Source organism: Channa argus, chromosome 14, assembly GCF_033026475.1.
Source record: "Channa argus isolate prfri chromosome 14, Channa argus male v1.0, whole genome shotgun sequence".
Lineage (NCBI taxonomy): Eukaryota > Metazoa > Chordata > Actinopteri > Anabantiformes > Channidae > Channa > Channa argus.
Window position 1 is genome coordinate 20740525 of NC_090210.1, and position 14961 is coordinate 20755485.

General features: G+C 41.9%; 1 protein-coding gene across 2 annotated transcripts; it reads right to left on the reverse strand.

Moving 5' to 3' along the window:
• Positions 1-5930: 5930 nt before the first annotated feature.
• On the reverse strand, positions 5931-14863 carry kcnj9 (potassium inwardly rectifying channel subfamily J member 9). Of its 2 annotated transcripts, XM_067529299.1 has the most exons (10): positions 14631-14841; positions 14336-14488; positions 13967-14219; positions 12950-13347; positions 11747-11960; positions 10378-10579; positions 9332-9524; positions 8947-9144; positions 7572-7702; positions 5931-7036 (listed from the first exon to the last, which is right to left on the reverse strand). In XM_067529299.1, the coding sequence occupies exons 4-10, from the start codon at positions 13239-13241 to the stop codon at positions 6770-6772; spliced, it is 1497 nt and encodes a 498-aa protein (XP_067385400.1). In that variant the 5' UTR covers positions 13242-13347; positions 13967-14219; positions 14336-14488; positions 14631-14841; the 3' UTR covers positions 5931-6769. The 2 variants fall into 2 exon arrangements, with proteins under 2 accessions (XP_067385400.1, XP_067385401.1); XM_067529300.1 differs by lacking the exon at positions 5931-7036 and having other exon boundaries at positions 7570-7702; positions 8897-9144; positions 14336-14863.
• Between the last annotated feature and the right edge of the window lie 98 nt (positions 14864-14961).

Below are 14961 nucleotides of genomic sequence, written 5' to 3' on the forward strand. Positions count from 1 at the left end.
CTGCCTTACCAACTGAACTACAGCCACCTATGTGTCTCTTGGTATTTATTACTGGTCTAAACCACAAGCCCCATAATGTGTAAACTCTACAAAGGGATAAAACTCAGCCACAACTTAGTACTTTAACTCAAGTAAAAGAATTGAAGTTGTACTTGCAGTAGAGGGTTTTTTTTTTTTTTTTTAGGATGATACTCGCACTTTTACCTGAGTATTGAGTTTGTGTACTTCTACCACCACGTTTTTCTGTGTAGCAGCGGTGCAGGCACAGACTGCTCAGAGTGGCCACACAGAGCCTTGTCCTCCGTACCATTATCAAGACCACCAGGAGTAATGTTGGTGCTGATCGGTTTATTTGCCGATAAAGGACTCAGTTTGCACCATCTTGGATGGTGGGACAGGAAGTAGAATTCACTGCTCATAACATAAATTAGACTAAACATGAACATACACACATTGCTACAAAGCCTGAGAAACTATAATCACACAAACATTCAGTCGACAAATGATGTGAAGAAGAAGCAGATGAATAAATAAGCCATAGAAGGTTTTATGGATTTATGAGGTGGGAAAAAGTTGAGCTGATGGTTCCGGGGATCCACTTGATTTCACAAAAACACAACTAACAGGCAGGAACAGTAAAAATGGAAACATAACAGCAAGAATAGTTTGAATTCTACGAGACGTATCTGTGCAAACCTCGTCTCCTTTATTTAGAGCATTAAGGGAATGAGGGACATTTTAAAAGTGTTCCTTGTTACCTCAATACGGTGAGTATTGCTGTGCTGGTGTTATCACATTCATAGACCTTCCCCAATGGTGGAGGGCAGCCGGGACTCAGGAAGCAGAGCAGGTCGTCCACTGACTGGCGGGTCGATTTCCCGTATGTGAAAGTGTCCTCGGGCAAGTGTGCATGTTCACTGGTAAGTGGTTTGGGGTAAAAAGTGCCAAACGACGACACGTAAATGGTTGTAAAATGGCTCTTCCCCTGATTCCAGACACGTTGTCGAGGAGCCGCCAGTGATACCCATCTCTTTGCTAACACCGACTCTGGTCTCATCATAAGAAGGGACATGTATTGGCACAAACTTTTACCTGGGGGACACTGAAATATTAATTCATAGCTTTTTTTTAACTCCCTGATAACTTCAACAACTTCTGAGCAGGTGGATTTACCTTTCTGGTGTCACAATCATGCAGTTGCACGCGTTGACGTTTCCATATTTCTGAGCACTTTGTAGATTGAAAGACTAAAAAGCTGCAGAACCAAACGAAGAACATTATTTTCCCAGGAGGTCTATCCTGCATCCATGTGTTGGTCTTGATGGGGAGTAAAACCGAGCGACCTGCTGCATTGTCACAGCTGCTGGTCCAACACCAGTATCAGCTCTGCTCTGCTTCACGTGACAGAGCTGTCCTGGGAGGAAACCTTGGCTTTTTAATTTACTGCTTTTAAAATAATTGACTCAGACCAGACTAACGTCACCTTGATCTACATATGTACTTATTGATATGTTTGGAGGGGAAATTCGGGTAAAAGTAGCTTCAAAACCGTGTGAGTGGGCAGTAGCATCAATTATCTGTCGAGCAGAATTCATTAGAATCAGGTTAAACGTTGCAAGGAACTATTTACACATAACATACTTCCTGTCTTCCTGTTGTTCTTGTTTTCACTGCGGCTCCTGTGACTCTTCACTTATCTCACTTGCCCCACTGTATTACAAATGATTTAGTCACATTACACACAACATCATTATTTCATCTTTTTCTTTGAGTTTCCCATCAGGCCCACAAGCTTTTCAGGTCACTGAATTTCTGATGTTTATCTTCTCCAGGACCTGCTCCTCCTCTCTTATCTCCATCACCTACTCTCTGTCTCTCAGTCTCCTCATCCTGACCCATATCTTCTCCTCTCCCAAAGCTCAGCTGTTGTGATGAAGTCTTTTCAGGTTTATCTCCAGCCCTAGTGAACACAGGGCTTGATTGACCAGTGTCCACTAGGATAATGAAAGTAAATAATAAAGGAACCTTGTTTTAACATGTGTTTCAACCCTTTACACAAACGGGAAAAGCATTTATAAAAATGTGTTAAACGTTGAGGTAAAGGTGATTGTCTAGAAGCCGTTTGTCACATGATGTCTGCGGATGGACATAAAACGTCTGGGGGTATGAATGGCAACGTATTAGAACAAGTGTGTCAACAAAACCCTGTATCAACTTCAGTTCACTCCACCTGCTGCAAAGGAAAACAAGTGATAATGTCGTCAGAAGAAATACTGAGGTCGAGACATTTCCAACCTTAATGGTGGGTACTGCCGTGTGGACACGTGTCATGGATGTGCAAGGGGGTGTTTTTGACATCGGCTGTGCAGCAGGACCCCAGATCTGAAACAGTTTGAGGCTTGATGAAGGCTTTGGAGAACGGAGCCTTGTGGTTCTTACTGCGTGCAAATGGTCATGAATAAGGCCAGTTAAAAGCAGCGGGGAGTTTAATCACTGCGGCACAGAAAGACACATTTTACTGCATCAAACAGTGCTTGTAAACCACGGACCTGCTATATGCAGGATATTTAGCAAGATGCCAGAATCTGGGATAGTTATTGTACCATTATAATAATGCGCAGTGGTTAGTGCTGCCGCCTCACAGCTAGAAGGTCCCCGGTTCAAATCCTGGCCGGCGGTGGCTTTTCTGTGTGGAGCTTGCATGTTCTCCACGTGCTTGGGTTCCTCTGGGGACTCCGGTTTCCTCCCACAGTCCAAAAACTCTAAAAATCTAAAACTGCCTGTAGATCAGACTGTGAGCGTGAATAGTTGACTGTCTGTGTATGTCTCTCTGTGGGGCCCTGAGGCAGACTGGACCAGCCCCCCCCATGACAATGAACAGGATAAGCAGTTTTGGATGGATGGACAATGGAAAGTTACAAATCCTTTGGAAACCATCACATTCTCTCTTTATTTACAATTTACAAATCATTCCAGCTTTTCTGAAAATAGTAAATAATCACAATGTTTTTTCTCATTTGCCAATCCTTCAACACACACACTCACACACATTTGATGGTGGCTGCCTGGCAAGATGCTCACCTAACCCACCAGGAACAACTCGAGGTTCAATGTCATGCCCAGTGACGAGCCGCTCACCCCACGGTCTGTGGACGACTGCCTCACCAACTGAGCTGCATGGGGAGGGTCGCGTCAGGGAAGGACAAAGGACCTGCTGCGGCGACCCTGAACACAGCTTTAGGTCATTGTTCATTATTTTTGAGATCTTTGCATCTTTTGGGACTTTTTGTCATTCATTCTGTGACCTTTAACTGAGATCTTTCAAATAAGAAATACACATGTAGTGCACGAATATAAGAGATTCTTTATTCACACACTGGTTGTGTAGAGCAGCCTTTGTTATGGCTTTCAGTTTGTTTCAGGCTTGAGTTCTTCATATTTACCTTTACTGTAAAGCAGTGATATTTCTTAAAACTTTCAGTCAAACTAATAACACATTGGTTTTGCTTTTAGTTATAATATAACAGCATGTATGTATTTGACAGGTGCTAATATTTAGCTTTAGTGAACTTTGTGTCTTCTATTTGCCTTTTTAATCAAGTAATGTAAAGTTCAATGTGTTTTAAATCAATTCTCTTTCATTTAGAACCGAAATCAGACTGTCGTGACTTCCCTCCGCCGGGAGATACAGTGATTTCAGCTCAGCGGGGATCATGCAAAACAGTCTCTCATTAAAATCATAATTAGAACTTGGAGATGGCACATGGGGTTCAGCTCTGGGGCAAATTGAAAAACATAGGGAACTATGACTTAAACTTAGTCTTTCACTTTCGGACAAAACCTGGGTTCTTCAGGTTTAGCGGTTTCTTATGATTTACTGTTTAAACAGTAAAACTTTCAGTCCTATGTGTTTTTCTAGTTAGTTTTACTGTGAATGGTAAAAAAAAAATAAAATAAAACAATCTCAGTGTCCTTCATAACCTATTTGTCATTGTCAAGGACATTCGTTTCCAGCTGAAGGTCACATCTGTTCTTACAATACCATCAAACCAAACAGAAAATGACTCCCTGACCGTTCTCGTGAACCACCCCATTGGTCATAAAGCTCCAGGTCAAACACGTGTCAACACAACACACACTCTGCCCTCTCCCCGTCCCCAGCCCCAGTTGCCTAGGAGACAGCTGAGAGGGGGGACCCCATCACATTATAAACCAATAGGTCTTAGTGACTGGCTGGAGGGGAGAGGGTGGGCTTTCTATCGCCATCTAGCAGCCGAAATAGAGAAATGCTTTTTTAATTTTTTTATTTTTTACCGTGATTCTGCCTAGTAACCCCCACGCAGCCTTGAATTCCTAATGATACATATCACACTGTGAGGGTTTGCATGAGTCAAATAGTCAAATAGTTACCGTGTAAGTCATCAGCGATTCTAAAAAATGAGAACAATGTAAATTCTGTAAAGTGGATTAAGCTTGTGGCTTGAGTTAGGATACAGCTAAAATGGCAGCTCTTCCAATACTTTAAGCAATAACCACATTTCTAAAAATCTACTGAATGCTTCCACCTAACCATTGGAAGAACGTAGCACATTTATACTGAAGCAAGTACAATTCTGAGGTTTGACTTTTTTTAATCACTTACGTACATTCTGCTTTAAACTACGACAATATTACATTTTACAGGGAAATGTTGTACTTAACTAACTTAATGTACTTTGCAGTTTCAGAATTGACATATAAATGAAATGATCACCTTTGAAGTTATGAAACTAAAAATAAAATGTGCATACATTACAAAATAATTACATATTAGTTATAACATTAATGGGTATTTTTGCTCATTTTCTACATTAATCGTATTGTCAACAATCCCCATACAGTAACTAAATCCAACATGAATTGCCTCTACTCCCTTTTACCCTGCTCACCTAGTGTCTGTCTGTCTGCATTTGCTTATTAAAAGTTGTGCTTATATGTAAATGCATTATTATATTAATTTCGTATTTTGATATTGTATTATTGCTACTTTTACTACCATATGAAACTTCAACCAAACTGTAGCTTAAGACTCAAAATCAATTCACTCTGCCCACCCTTCATCCCCTTGCTCTGCTACACTGTTATGAAAATGTCCGTTTTTACATAATTACATTAAACTCTATACCAATACAGAAATAATTACTTTTCTCTCTCATGTGTTGCAGAACATATTTATAATAAAATGTGTGTATATATATATATATATATATATATATATATATATATATATATATATATATATATATATATATATATATATGTCAGCCATTTTATTTATGTACTGTACAAAACAAAGCCAAACATCTTAGGACAATGGTTTATCTTTCATTAAATACTTGTTGGTGGTTCAATGCTGATGCTTTTAAAAGGTCCCTAATAAAGGAAAAAACACACATTCCTATCACTGGAAAGTAGTCAGATATGAATCATTTGGATGATGGATGGACTTAGTATCTACTCTTCTACAACATCCTGAGACCCAGAAGAATGAGACAGATTAGAGTTGTTAGATTACCTCAAAATCACAGTCAGATCTAACCAGCAGCATTAATACTAATACAAATCATTTCCACCATTTAATGAGAGTTTGGCGTTTTATAAAGGGCGGGGAAAAAGTAATTTGTAAATGATCGTGCACTTAAAGTATCTGAAGTATAAGTGCTCGGTTAACGGCTCCTATCAGTGTATTGTGCATACAGTATTTTCACGTAGCTGGTGGAGACTAAGCTGGTTTTAAACGAGACTCTTTACGTTGCAGCTTCAAATGACACAAATCTGAAGTGTACAAAGCTCAGTTGAAGCCATATTCAAGCCTTTAGTAGCATGTGCAGCACATATAGCTTGTTGCATGTTCTCCCTCCCCAGAACACAACACAGGCTGACACAGTTGCTCTGAATATACTATAGTTTATTAATTCTAATTGACGTGTCATCTTAAATATTAAAAACATCAAGTAAAAATGGCCACATATGTACACAGCAGCAGAAGCAGGAGTTTGAGCTGAACCGAGCAGGACACTGTTGTGCTTTTAATTTCTACTTGGCCAGGGACAAAAGATAGATAATCCTTGTGCTACACGTCGCATGTGAAACAAAGCCACAGACACACTCGAGTGTTAACCCGTCTCTACGTGAAAGGCTTTCGATGATTTCCTATTTAGCGTAATGTGTGGAGTGCAGTCAGCGAATATCGTTTAGTATAAGATTGTAGCAGAGTGGACACGTTTGGGCTCGTCTTCATTTCCCACAATGTTAAGACCTGATGTCCAATTAATCTTTAAAAGAGTTTGCTAAAATTATTCACGCCCAGGTGAGAATGAAGCGTCTACGCACTGCAGCTATTTAACATGTGAACAGTCCACACACATTTAACTCTGCCTTGTCCACAGCTTTTAGTCCAACAAATGAAATGACTTTTAGCCGTTAATCATTCTGCCGTGGTCCACAGGGTATACTATTGTTGACCCGACTGTAAGCATAGTATTGTCTTTAAAATATAAATATAGGCAAGGGTGATTGGCACTAACACAACAGGTTGTAAAGCACACATACAGTACACTGGTAACAAAGATCAACATAGAAATAATAGAAATAAACTCCTTTGTGAGGCAACACAAGATATGCAAGATTGGGCCTAATGAAACTACTCAATCGCCTTGAAAGAAAACGTCTGCTAACACTAACTGGTGTGGTGGTGATACACTGAAGGTCTTTGTAAACATTCTCTGTTCTAGGCCTCCGTTTCCGACTGGTCGGTGGTGATGCTGCCGTTCAGCTCGCCAAGCCCTGATTGCTCCTGGATGTCGGTCATCTCCCCGACGATGAAGGTCGGCTCTCCCGCCTTGCTGTTGGCCGAGCCGCTGTCCGGCTGCTTGGTCGCCGGGCTGGCCAGGGTGGGCTCTTCATCCAGCCTGCTGGAGATTGACCAGTAGAGGTGAGCGTCGAGTCTTGCTGCAGCCAATGAGAGCTCACGCGCTGAGCAGGAGGGTGTGTTCACCTGTGTTCAGGGAAAAGTATTGTTGAACATGTCAAATCATTAAATCTTTCAGCCCGAGTATGATATGAACATATGAAGATTTTAACTCTGAAATGCCATCAAGGCCTTATTTTCAAAGGCATCTGAAGGACACTGATAATACTTAATGTATTTCAAACAATGTTGGCCTTGTGAAGTTTCACTGGTGCACAGACTCAAGGACCACTTATAACAATGAATTTCTGAGAATTTAATTTCAAAAATGATCAGCATTCATGCCCTCTATTCAGAAATTGATCTTAGCAGAAAAAAAGTTAATGTTGGGCTCTACACGCCAAAAAAAAATAACAAAATGTGAAAACAATAAATTTTTGTATTTAAGGAAAAAAAAACCCCCAACAAAGATCTGTTTTAATACAGAGGCTTGATTTGCAAGCCCTTTTTCCCTGACATGGAGAGAGGTACCATTACATATTGAACCGCTCACCAAGGTTACAAAATCAAACACTACTGTGTTACCATTCAAAAAAATCACACCAGCTTCGAGAGCCGTTACCTCAAACGTGTGATGGAAGGCTCCATAGTCAATGTCGAAGAAACCCTCTGCCAGACACATCATCGGGCTGAACCTGTGACCCCACAACACTTCCTCCGCTAGATAGGAGCTCCTCGCCTGGCACGTCATCCCTGCACGCACACACAAAAGCAAACCAATATGTATAAGAACATTTTGCTTGGAAACATTTACTCAGCCACTCGGCATAATTAAAATGGAACGACTGTCTGTGCTGGTGCAAAAGGAAAAAAAAAACACCTAAAATAGTGAATTTGCCCATTTAAACAAACAAGCTGTTGTGTGTGAAAATCCTGCGGAGCAGAGTCATGACTGTCAGCTGCGTCTTTGTATCTGTCTGTAACACACTGACTAAGGCTATCGATCGTTGGAGTAGGCAGAGTCCACCTTTACCTCGCTGAGACTCACCACGAATAGCACAGAATTCATGCCAAACAGTGTATTGAGTGCATTATCCTCGTAAGAAATGGGGAATTAGGGAGGAGGGTAACGAAAATGAGATGAACCCGAGCCGCTGTGTGGATTTCGTAGTGAATCCGACCGTAACCAAAGTGCAAATGAATGCAGCAAACAGCCTGGCATGATGTAGGTGTTACGCTTTACTTTAAATATGTAATCGCTGGCTGGAGCTGCGAGCTGTGTAAAGTTCCAGACTCGCGAGCACACACCAACACATACAACGCCAGAGCCAACTCCGAGCGCATCATAACATATTCACACATTTTAGGCGTTTGACTGATGATTTATCATCAACAGTGAGCTGACACTGAGGAGCTATCTTTAAACATACATGTACACTTTTCCTGTGACTGCAAGGGGCTGGAAAGATATCATGAGCTCTCAAACTACAAATAGCTGATCTCAACCCAGATATCCTGGAAGAGGAATTTCATTTTCTAATGGGCAGTTTGAGATGGTATTTCTGTAATATCAGTCAGTCATATGCAAGATTAATTTTTCTAATGCTCCATTGTTGTTGTAGCCAGACAATTACAGCACACAGTCATATTAAATTACAATGTAATATTTTCTGCATACTACAGTGTGGTACTGTGAACCTTGTAATGAAATGATGCCCATGTTATTGCATCTATTAATACATGACACATAATATATTCATATAGAAATTAAATCATTTATTTATGAGGCAACAATGAAAATTCATTCCTGTTTGGACATTTTTATCTTGCATTTTGTGATAATTTTATTGATTATTTACGACTTTACTTAATCACCTCTAAAAGTTGTCATAATTTTACTTTTGGCACATACCACTCAACTTCTGTGCACCGGAGAAAACAACTTACTGGGGAAAGATGGATGGTTTCTGTGTTTACATTCCTAACTCATTCCTTACCGGTGGCCTCCACCATTCCCTCCAGGATGACCACTATCTCGAAATCTTCCTTCTCCAGCTGGGCGTGCGACATGTCCCAGAAGGGCGAATGTGCATCAATTTCATGGGAGATCACCAACGGCGAGACCAGGAAAAGGCGATCGTCTCCCGTCTCGAATCCCACGCTGATGTCTGTCTGGTCCAGAGGGATAAATTCACCTGTAGGAGAAAATAAAATGGGAAGTGACGGCAAGGATGAGAGAAGGATTTCGCTATTATCATAACAACAGAGATTTTATAGTATCTTTAAAAGTATTAATATTTAAAGACTTTATTAAAGACACAAGACTTGTTATAATCAAGAGTAATCAGTGTCATTATCGGCGGTGTGTTCTTGTAGTCTCACCCTCCTGAGTCTGTTTGGACTTAATGAGTTTGGCCCTCATGTTGGCCCCTACGATGTGGGAGCTGCGCAGGTCGCCAACCCTGAACATCAGACAGAGCTTGTCATCTCGCAGAGAGATGACGGCGTGTTTCGAGAACACCAGCGTCTCGGCTCGTTTGTTGGGCTGGGAGATCTTCACAAACATACAGCCGACCTGCGGAGAAGGGAAGAAGAAATGATGCGATGGGACACGAAGGCTCTGAAAAATGAGTGGCGCCTGCCATCTGATGTTCAGTTAATGCTTTGGATAAACGGCTGAATAGTTCTGATTAAAGCCAAAACATGAGAGTTGATACAAACTAAGCATATTTGTTTATTCATTATTTATAGATATATGTTGTTTTCATTGTTAAAAAAAGCCTCACACATGTTTTATATAAATGCTAAAACAGCCCACATCTCCATCGCTTGCTAATATGGCTGGTGTCCAAAAAAAAAACATGGATAAACATGATCCTGCCAAGATGTCAGCCTGTGTCTTCATCATCATCAAATTCACCTCCATCAGCACTTTAAGAGTAAATATACATCTTTAGGAAGAAAACCATCTGCAATGAAGTACAAGTGCATGTGTTTGTCTCTAGGCCACAATCAGACAGGCTCAAGCAATACAGCACCTGAACATTTGTTTGCTTGTTTTTATGCCTCTCAGAAAGGTGGATTCTTTTCTTTTCTCTGACATCCAGTCTTTATACTTGCTATGACCTTCTTCCAAATACGTTAGATCTACACCTGCAACCACACCTGACACGCAATAACCATTAAGTCCTCGTTGTTGAAAAGGACATGCAGGTTTTCCACGACAGATATAAAGATTTTTAGAAACATGGAATTAGAGTTTGGACCTCAGCACACTTGTGTTTAAGTAAGTGGAAAACAATCTGCACAAATGATCGTCATTTACTTTTCAAATAATACTGTGAAAATAATACTGTGTAAGATGCAGGAATAAACCAGTGTCTTCTAAATCTGATTTCCCCGTTTCTTATTTAAGCAGCGGCGCTCACCATGAAGGCGTTGACCATTGATCCCAGTATAGCCTGCAGCAGCAGCAGCATAGTGCCCACAGGACACTGGTCGGTGATGACACGGTAGCCGTAGCCAATGGTGGTCTCTGTCTCTATGGAGAAGAGGAAGGCCGAGATGAAGCCGTTGACATTGTTTACGCACGGTGTCCACGTCTCATCTCCCAGATGGTCCAAATCACCCCTTGGGAAGTAAATAAAGAGAATGTGTGAGAAGAGGGAAGGGGGAGGGTGTTGAAGTGCGTGGAGAGAGGGAAAAATAGACGAAGAGTGTGAAGATTTATATTTTCAGAGCAGAAGTGCAGAATTAAACTGCAAGAATGACAAGACAACCCATCCGATCCGATTATATTTACCATCTCTGTCCTGCTAATTCCTATAATGAATGAGACATAATCCCACTTATCATGTTATATCATCGTGATTAACCTAACATTCATGCTGCCGTGTTTTCTTAATGCAGCAAAAAGGTTCTTTGTCAATTATATGCCACCGCATAAAGCTGGTCTTCAGCCCTGTCCCATCGAGTGTCTGCAGAGTTTCCGTGCACACACACACACACACACTACACAGGCTAATGTCCCTGATTAGCACAGCTGCAGCCAGAGAGGGAGCGGTACTTAATGGAAGTGGTGTTAAATAATTTATATGATCTATTACTTTTATTGACCTTTGTTGGTGACCAAGAAATTGCAGCGACAGTGACAGATCTTTGGCACCACTGGAATTAATAAACAAACAAACAAACAAACAAACAAACAAACAAACAAACAAAGGTCACAGCTTTATGACAGGAACGCATTTCGCTAAAGTGGATTGTGGCTCCAGCAGCCACATCTAGTGAAGAGATAACACATCCTGATTAAATACACTGTAATATTAATGCTGCTTTGTTGACAGAATCTTTGGCTGAAAACTGAAGCCGTTGTTGCAGAAATGGCCTGCAATGCTGCAGAGCCTCATCCTCTATAGGTAACTGAAACACGCGCTACAGCCTCCTTTTGGGCTAATTAACACATTATAGCTTATATACTTAACTTTGTATGAGTAAAACAAAGCTAAGATAACAATGTAGCTTCATATTTACAAAGGCCATTTCCAAAAAGCTGGAATGTTGTGCAAAATGATCAAAAGTAAAAAAAAAAAAAAAAAAAAAGCTTCAGCACTCTGACTGATGTCTCTAAATTATTTCTTGTCTACATGGACAAATAGAAACAGACAATTAGCCACGAAGGTGTGTATCTCACAACTGATGCGGTTAACTGGCAACTGGTCAGTACATGACTGGGTAAAAAAACAACCATCTAAAAAAAAAAAAAAATAGCATTTCTCCTTTGCTTTGAAGTCTTACCTACAGTAGGCTATGAGGTACCATATGGCCCCGAAGAAGAGCCATGTGACGGCGTAGGCCATGACGAAGACGAAGAGCGAGCAACGCCAGTTGAGATCCACCAGCGTGGTGAAGATGTCAGTCAGGTATCGGTATGTCTCCCGCATGTTGCCATGCTGAACATTGCAGCGGCCATTCTTCTCCACGTAGCGCTGCCTCTTGCGCCGAGCCCGGGCTGGGGAAAAAATATTATATATTATATATATTGCGCCACGTGAAACAATGGGAGGGGGGAAAAAAATTAAGCAACACAATATAGATACCGTTTGATTTATAAATATTAATAAATATAATGCTAAGAAATTGAGGGCTGTTGCTCTTGTGGAAAAACCCCTGCAGCCACCTTTGGTAGTCTGCTTTCTATTCTTTACAGTTCTCTGAGTCCATCAAACATATGTAGGATCCAAGGAACATTTTCAAAATCCTTTATAAAACTATAAAAACCACATACAGACTGCCTTTGTAAATTTCTGAAAGGTTTGGCTGTTTGAAGCTACGACTCCGTCTGCAGTCAGAGGATGTGAGCTGAATGAAGGCTTGTGGAGAGATCCAAGGATAAACAGAGGAAGGTGCCAGGGGAGAAAACTACTTAGAGAGTTGCAGAGTGGCTCATAAGAAAGGCAGGCTGGCGATGAAGGGATAGCAAAATGAAAACAGACAGGTGAGGAAACGGGAGCAAATGAAGTATGATGAGACGGACATCATCAAATGCTCAGAGGAAAAGATTTACTGGCCTTTATTGACAGTAAACTCATTGCGTTCCTAGTTCTTCTTTAATTAACTGCGTTTTTATGTTTTATCTTTTTTTTTTTCTTCCCCTTGTCAGAAGGGTGCACGGCAATGAGGAACCAGACTGGAGCAAACCATGAGCTGAAAGATGCCTAATGAAAAAGTCCAAGTCTGCTGAAATCGCTGAGGCGTGCAGCAACAGTCCAGATTAGAAGAGATTTGCAACTACTGTAAATGATGGGGAGGAGAAGGAGTCAGAATATATTCTGACTCTGTCAACAGCTTTCAGTCTCTGGAGACTGATACCAAAGGAGTCTTTAATGATGCACAGCACTTGTGACTGTCGTTAATTCAGACTTGAATAAATTGGAAGCAGCTTTGTTTTATTAATCAGGCTCCCTTTCCACACTCTCTGCCACTTTCTGAGTTACTCACGCCATCCGAATCGTCCCCTCTCCTTCTCCGGCCACTGGATCTTCTTCCTGTGCTGATTGGCCGTGGCCTCCCGCTCAGCTAGCTTGGACTGGAACGACCTGTTGACCGTGGCCGGAGGGGACAGTGCCGTCTCTGTGGTGACGACGTGGCCCAGCTCCTCGGACAGGTTGAAGACTCCCGTGGAGGCGGCAGCCTCGGTGGCCACCTGCACTTCTTCCCCTTTCCCCTTCCCCTCCACGGGGAGCGAGAGGGAGTCTGGGCGGGAGGGAAAGACTGAATTCTCCAGGGCCATGGCTCGTGTGTGTGTATCAGGAGTATTAATGTGTTGCTGATATCCTCCCTATGGCAGGCTCTGTCCAGTGGCTATTGATTGAATCATTTGTTTGCTTGACTGATGCCTGGAACAGAGGAGAAGAGCACAATGATCAAATCATGGGAGCGATTAGTTGTTTTGCTGTCCCAATAACTCACTGACCAATGAGTTTTGGAAAGAGCGCTGTTAGATTGCAGATTTGATTTTCAGAGTTGCAAAATGTGGAAATCAAAAGCATAAACCGGTTTTGTGACATTTTAGACATAAAGGGAAAGGTAATTTGTGCTTTCTCTTTAAAAGAAAGTCTAATCCTGGAGCACAGTGTGGCGTGTTTCATAAAGGCCTGGGGCTATGTGTCAGTGTGTTGTGTAAGTGCACTTACTGCTATGGTAAATGTGGCCTACTGAGATTTCTTACACAAGTCCCATGTAACAGGAGAAACTTGAGTTTCATAGGCCAGTGGACAGTGAGACATGGCTTGTGTCTGAAATATTTGCACAGTAAAATGGAGTCCTCTGTAGCCTTGGATGCAGTTTTTAGACGACTGCATGAGGAGACTGATTGTGACAATCAAGATGACGCACTGGATGGATCAGAAATAGCTTCTGCTAAAGGGTGTCTGTTAGACAGCGAACAGGCTACACAAACCAAGAGGATAAGCTTGTGGAATGATGCCAGACAGCTAAGAATAAACACAATCTTACCTGCTCAGCGTAGCAACTTGTACGTGTAGCTATAAGACCTGGATTGGACTGATGTTTATCATAAGAAAGAGGAAAATCGGGTCCAAGAGCGAACCGGGATTGTCAGTCCTGGTTCGACGATACCCATTTCTGGGGGTTTAGCAGCGTCACAGCACAAGTCCACTTATGTTCGCTTTCCCAGGAAAACAAAGAACACTTCGATCCGATCGCTCACCATTCACAATAAATGCTTGAAATGACGAGCCCCCATCCACTGAATCAGGAATCAGAGGGAAAAAAACAGCAAGAATACATCCAGTCTTATTATTATGGCATGTGTACAACATGTGTCGTGCAGTGGACGTGCGAAATGGTGGCAACGGGACAAACCGGCAGCTCGGTGAGCTCCATCATCTGCGCGTCGGATGGAGTCCGTCAGGTGTGGAGCCGCTGAGGAGGCTGTCGTCAGTCCTGCCGTTGAAAGCTCTGGCTGCTCCGCGGCAGAAGCGAAACGCTCTGCTCTCGGCTTCAGACCCTCAGTCTCTGCACACGCAGTCCATAAATGAGGATATGAGGAAATGCCTTTTTTTGTGATGCGATTACAGTGCAGTACCATACATATTATTTAACACTCGCTAATAATTATATAACGTTATACGATGTTTTTATTTTTAAAATGTTTTACCTTTTAAGGCAAATGTATTCAGTGTGGGGCATTTAGTGGATCTTCTAAAATGACTGCTATACCGGGTTCCTTTAAATTTACCCAAAATAGCTTCTCAAACCTTTATTCGTTACTGAAACACCCTCTGGCGATATTACTCACACGCTCCAGGGTATCGTCATAATTAGCGTCGCACTGAGTTATTAGCCACTGCTCGACCTCCTGCCTGTAGGGGGCAGCGTAATTCCTCACTGCAGCCGGTATCAAGGATTGATGTGTCGTTCGAGAACGAGCCGGCTCTATGGGCCGATTCTTTGCAGCGAACGAGAAGAGCAAACTCGCCTCAGGGAGA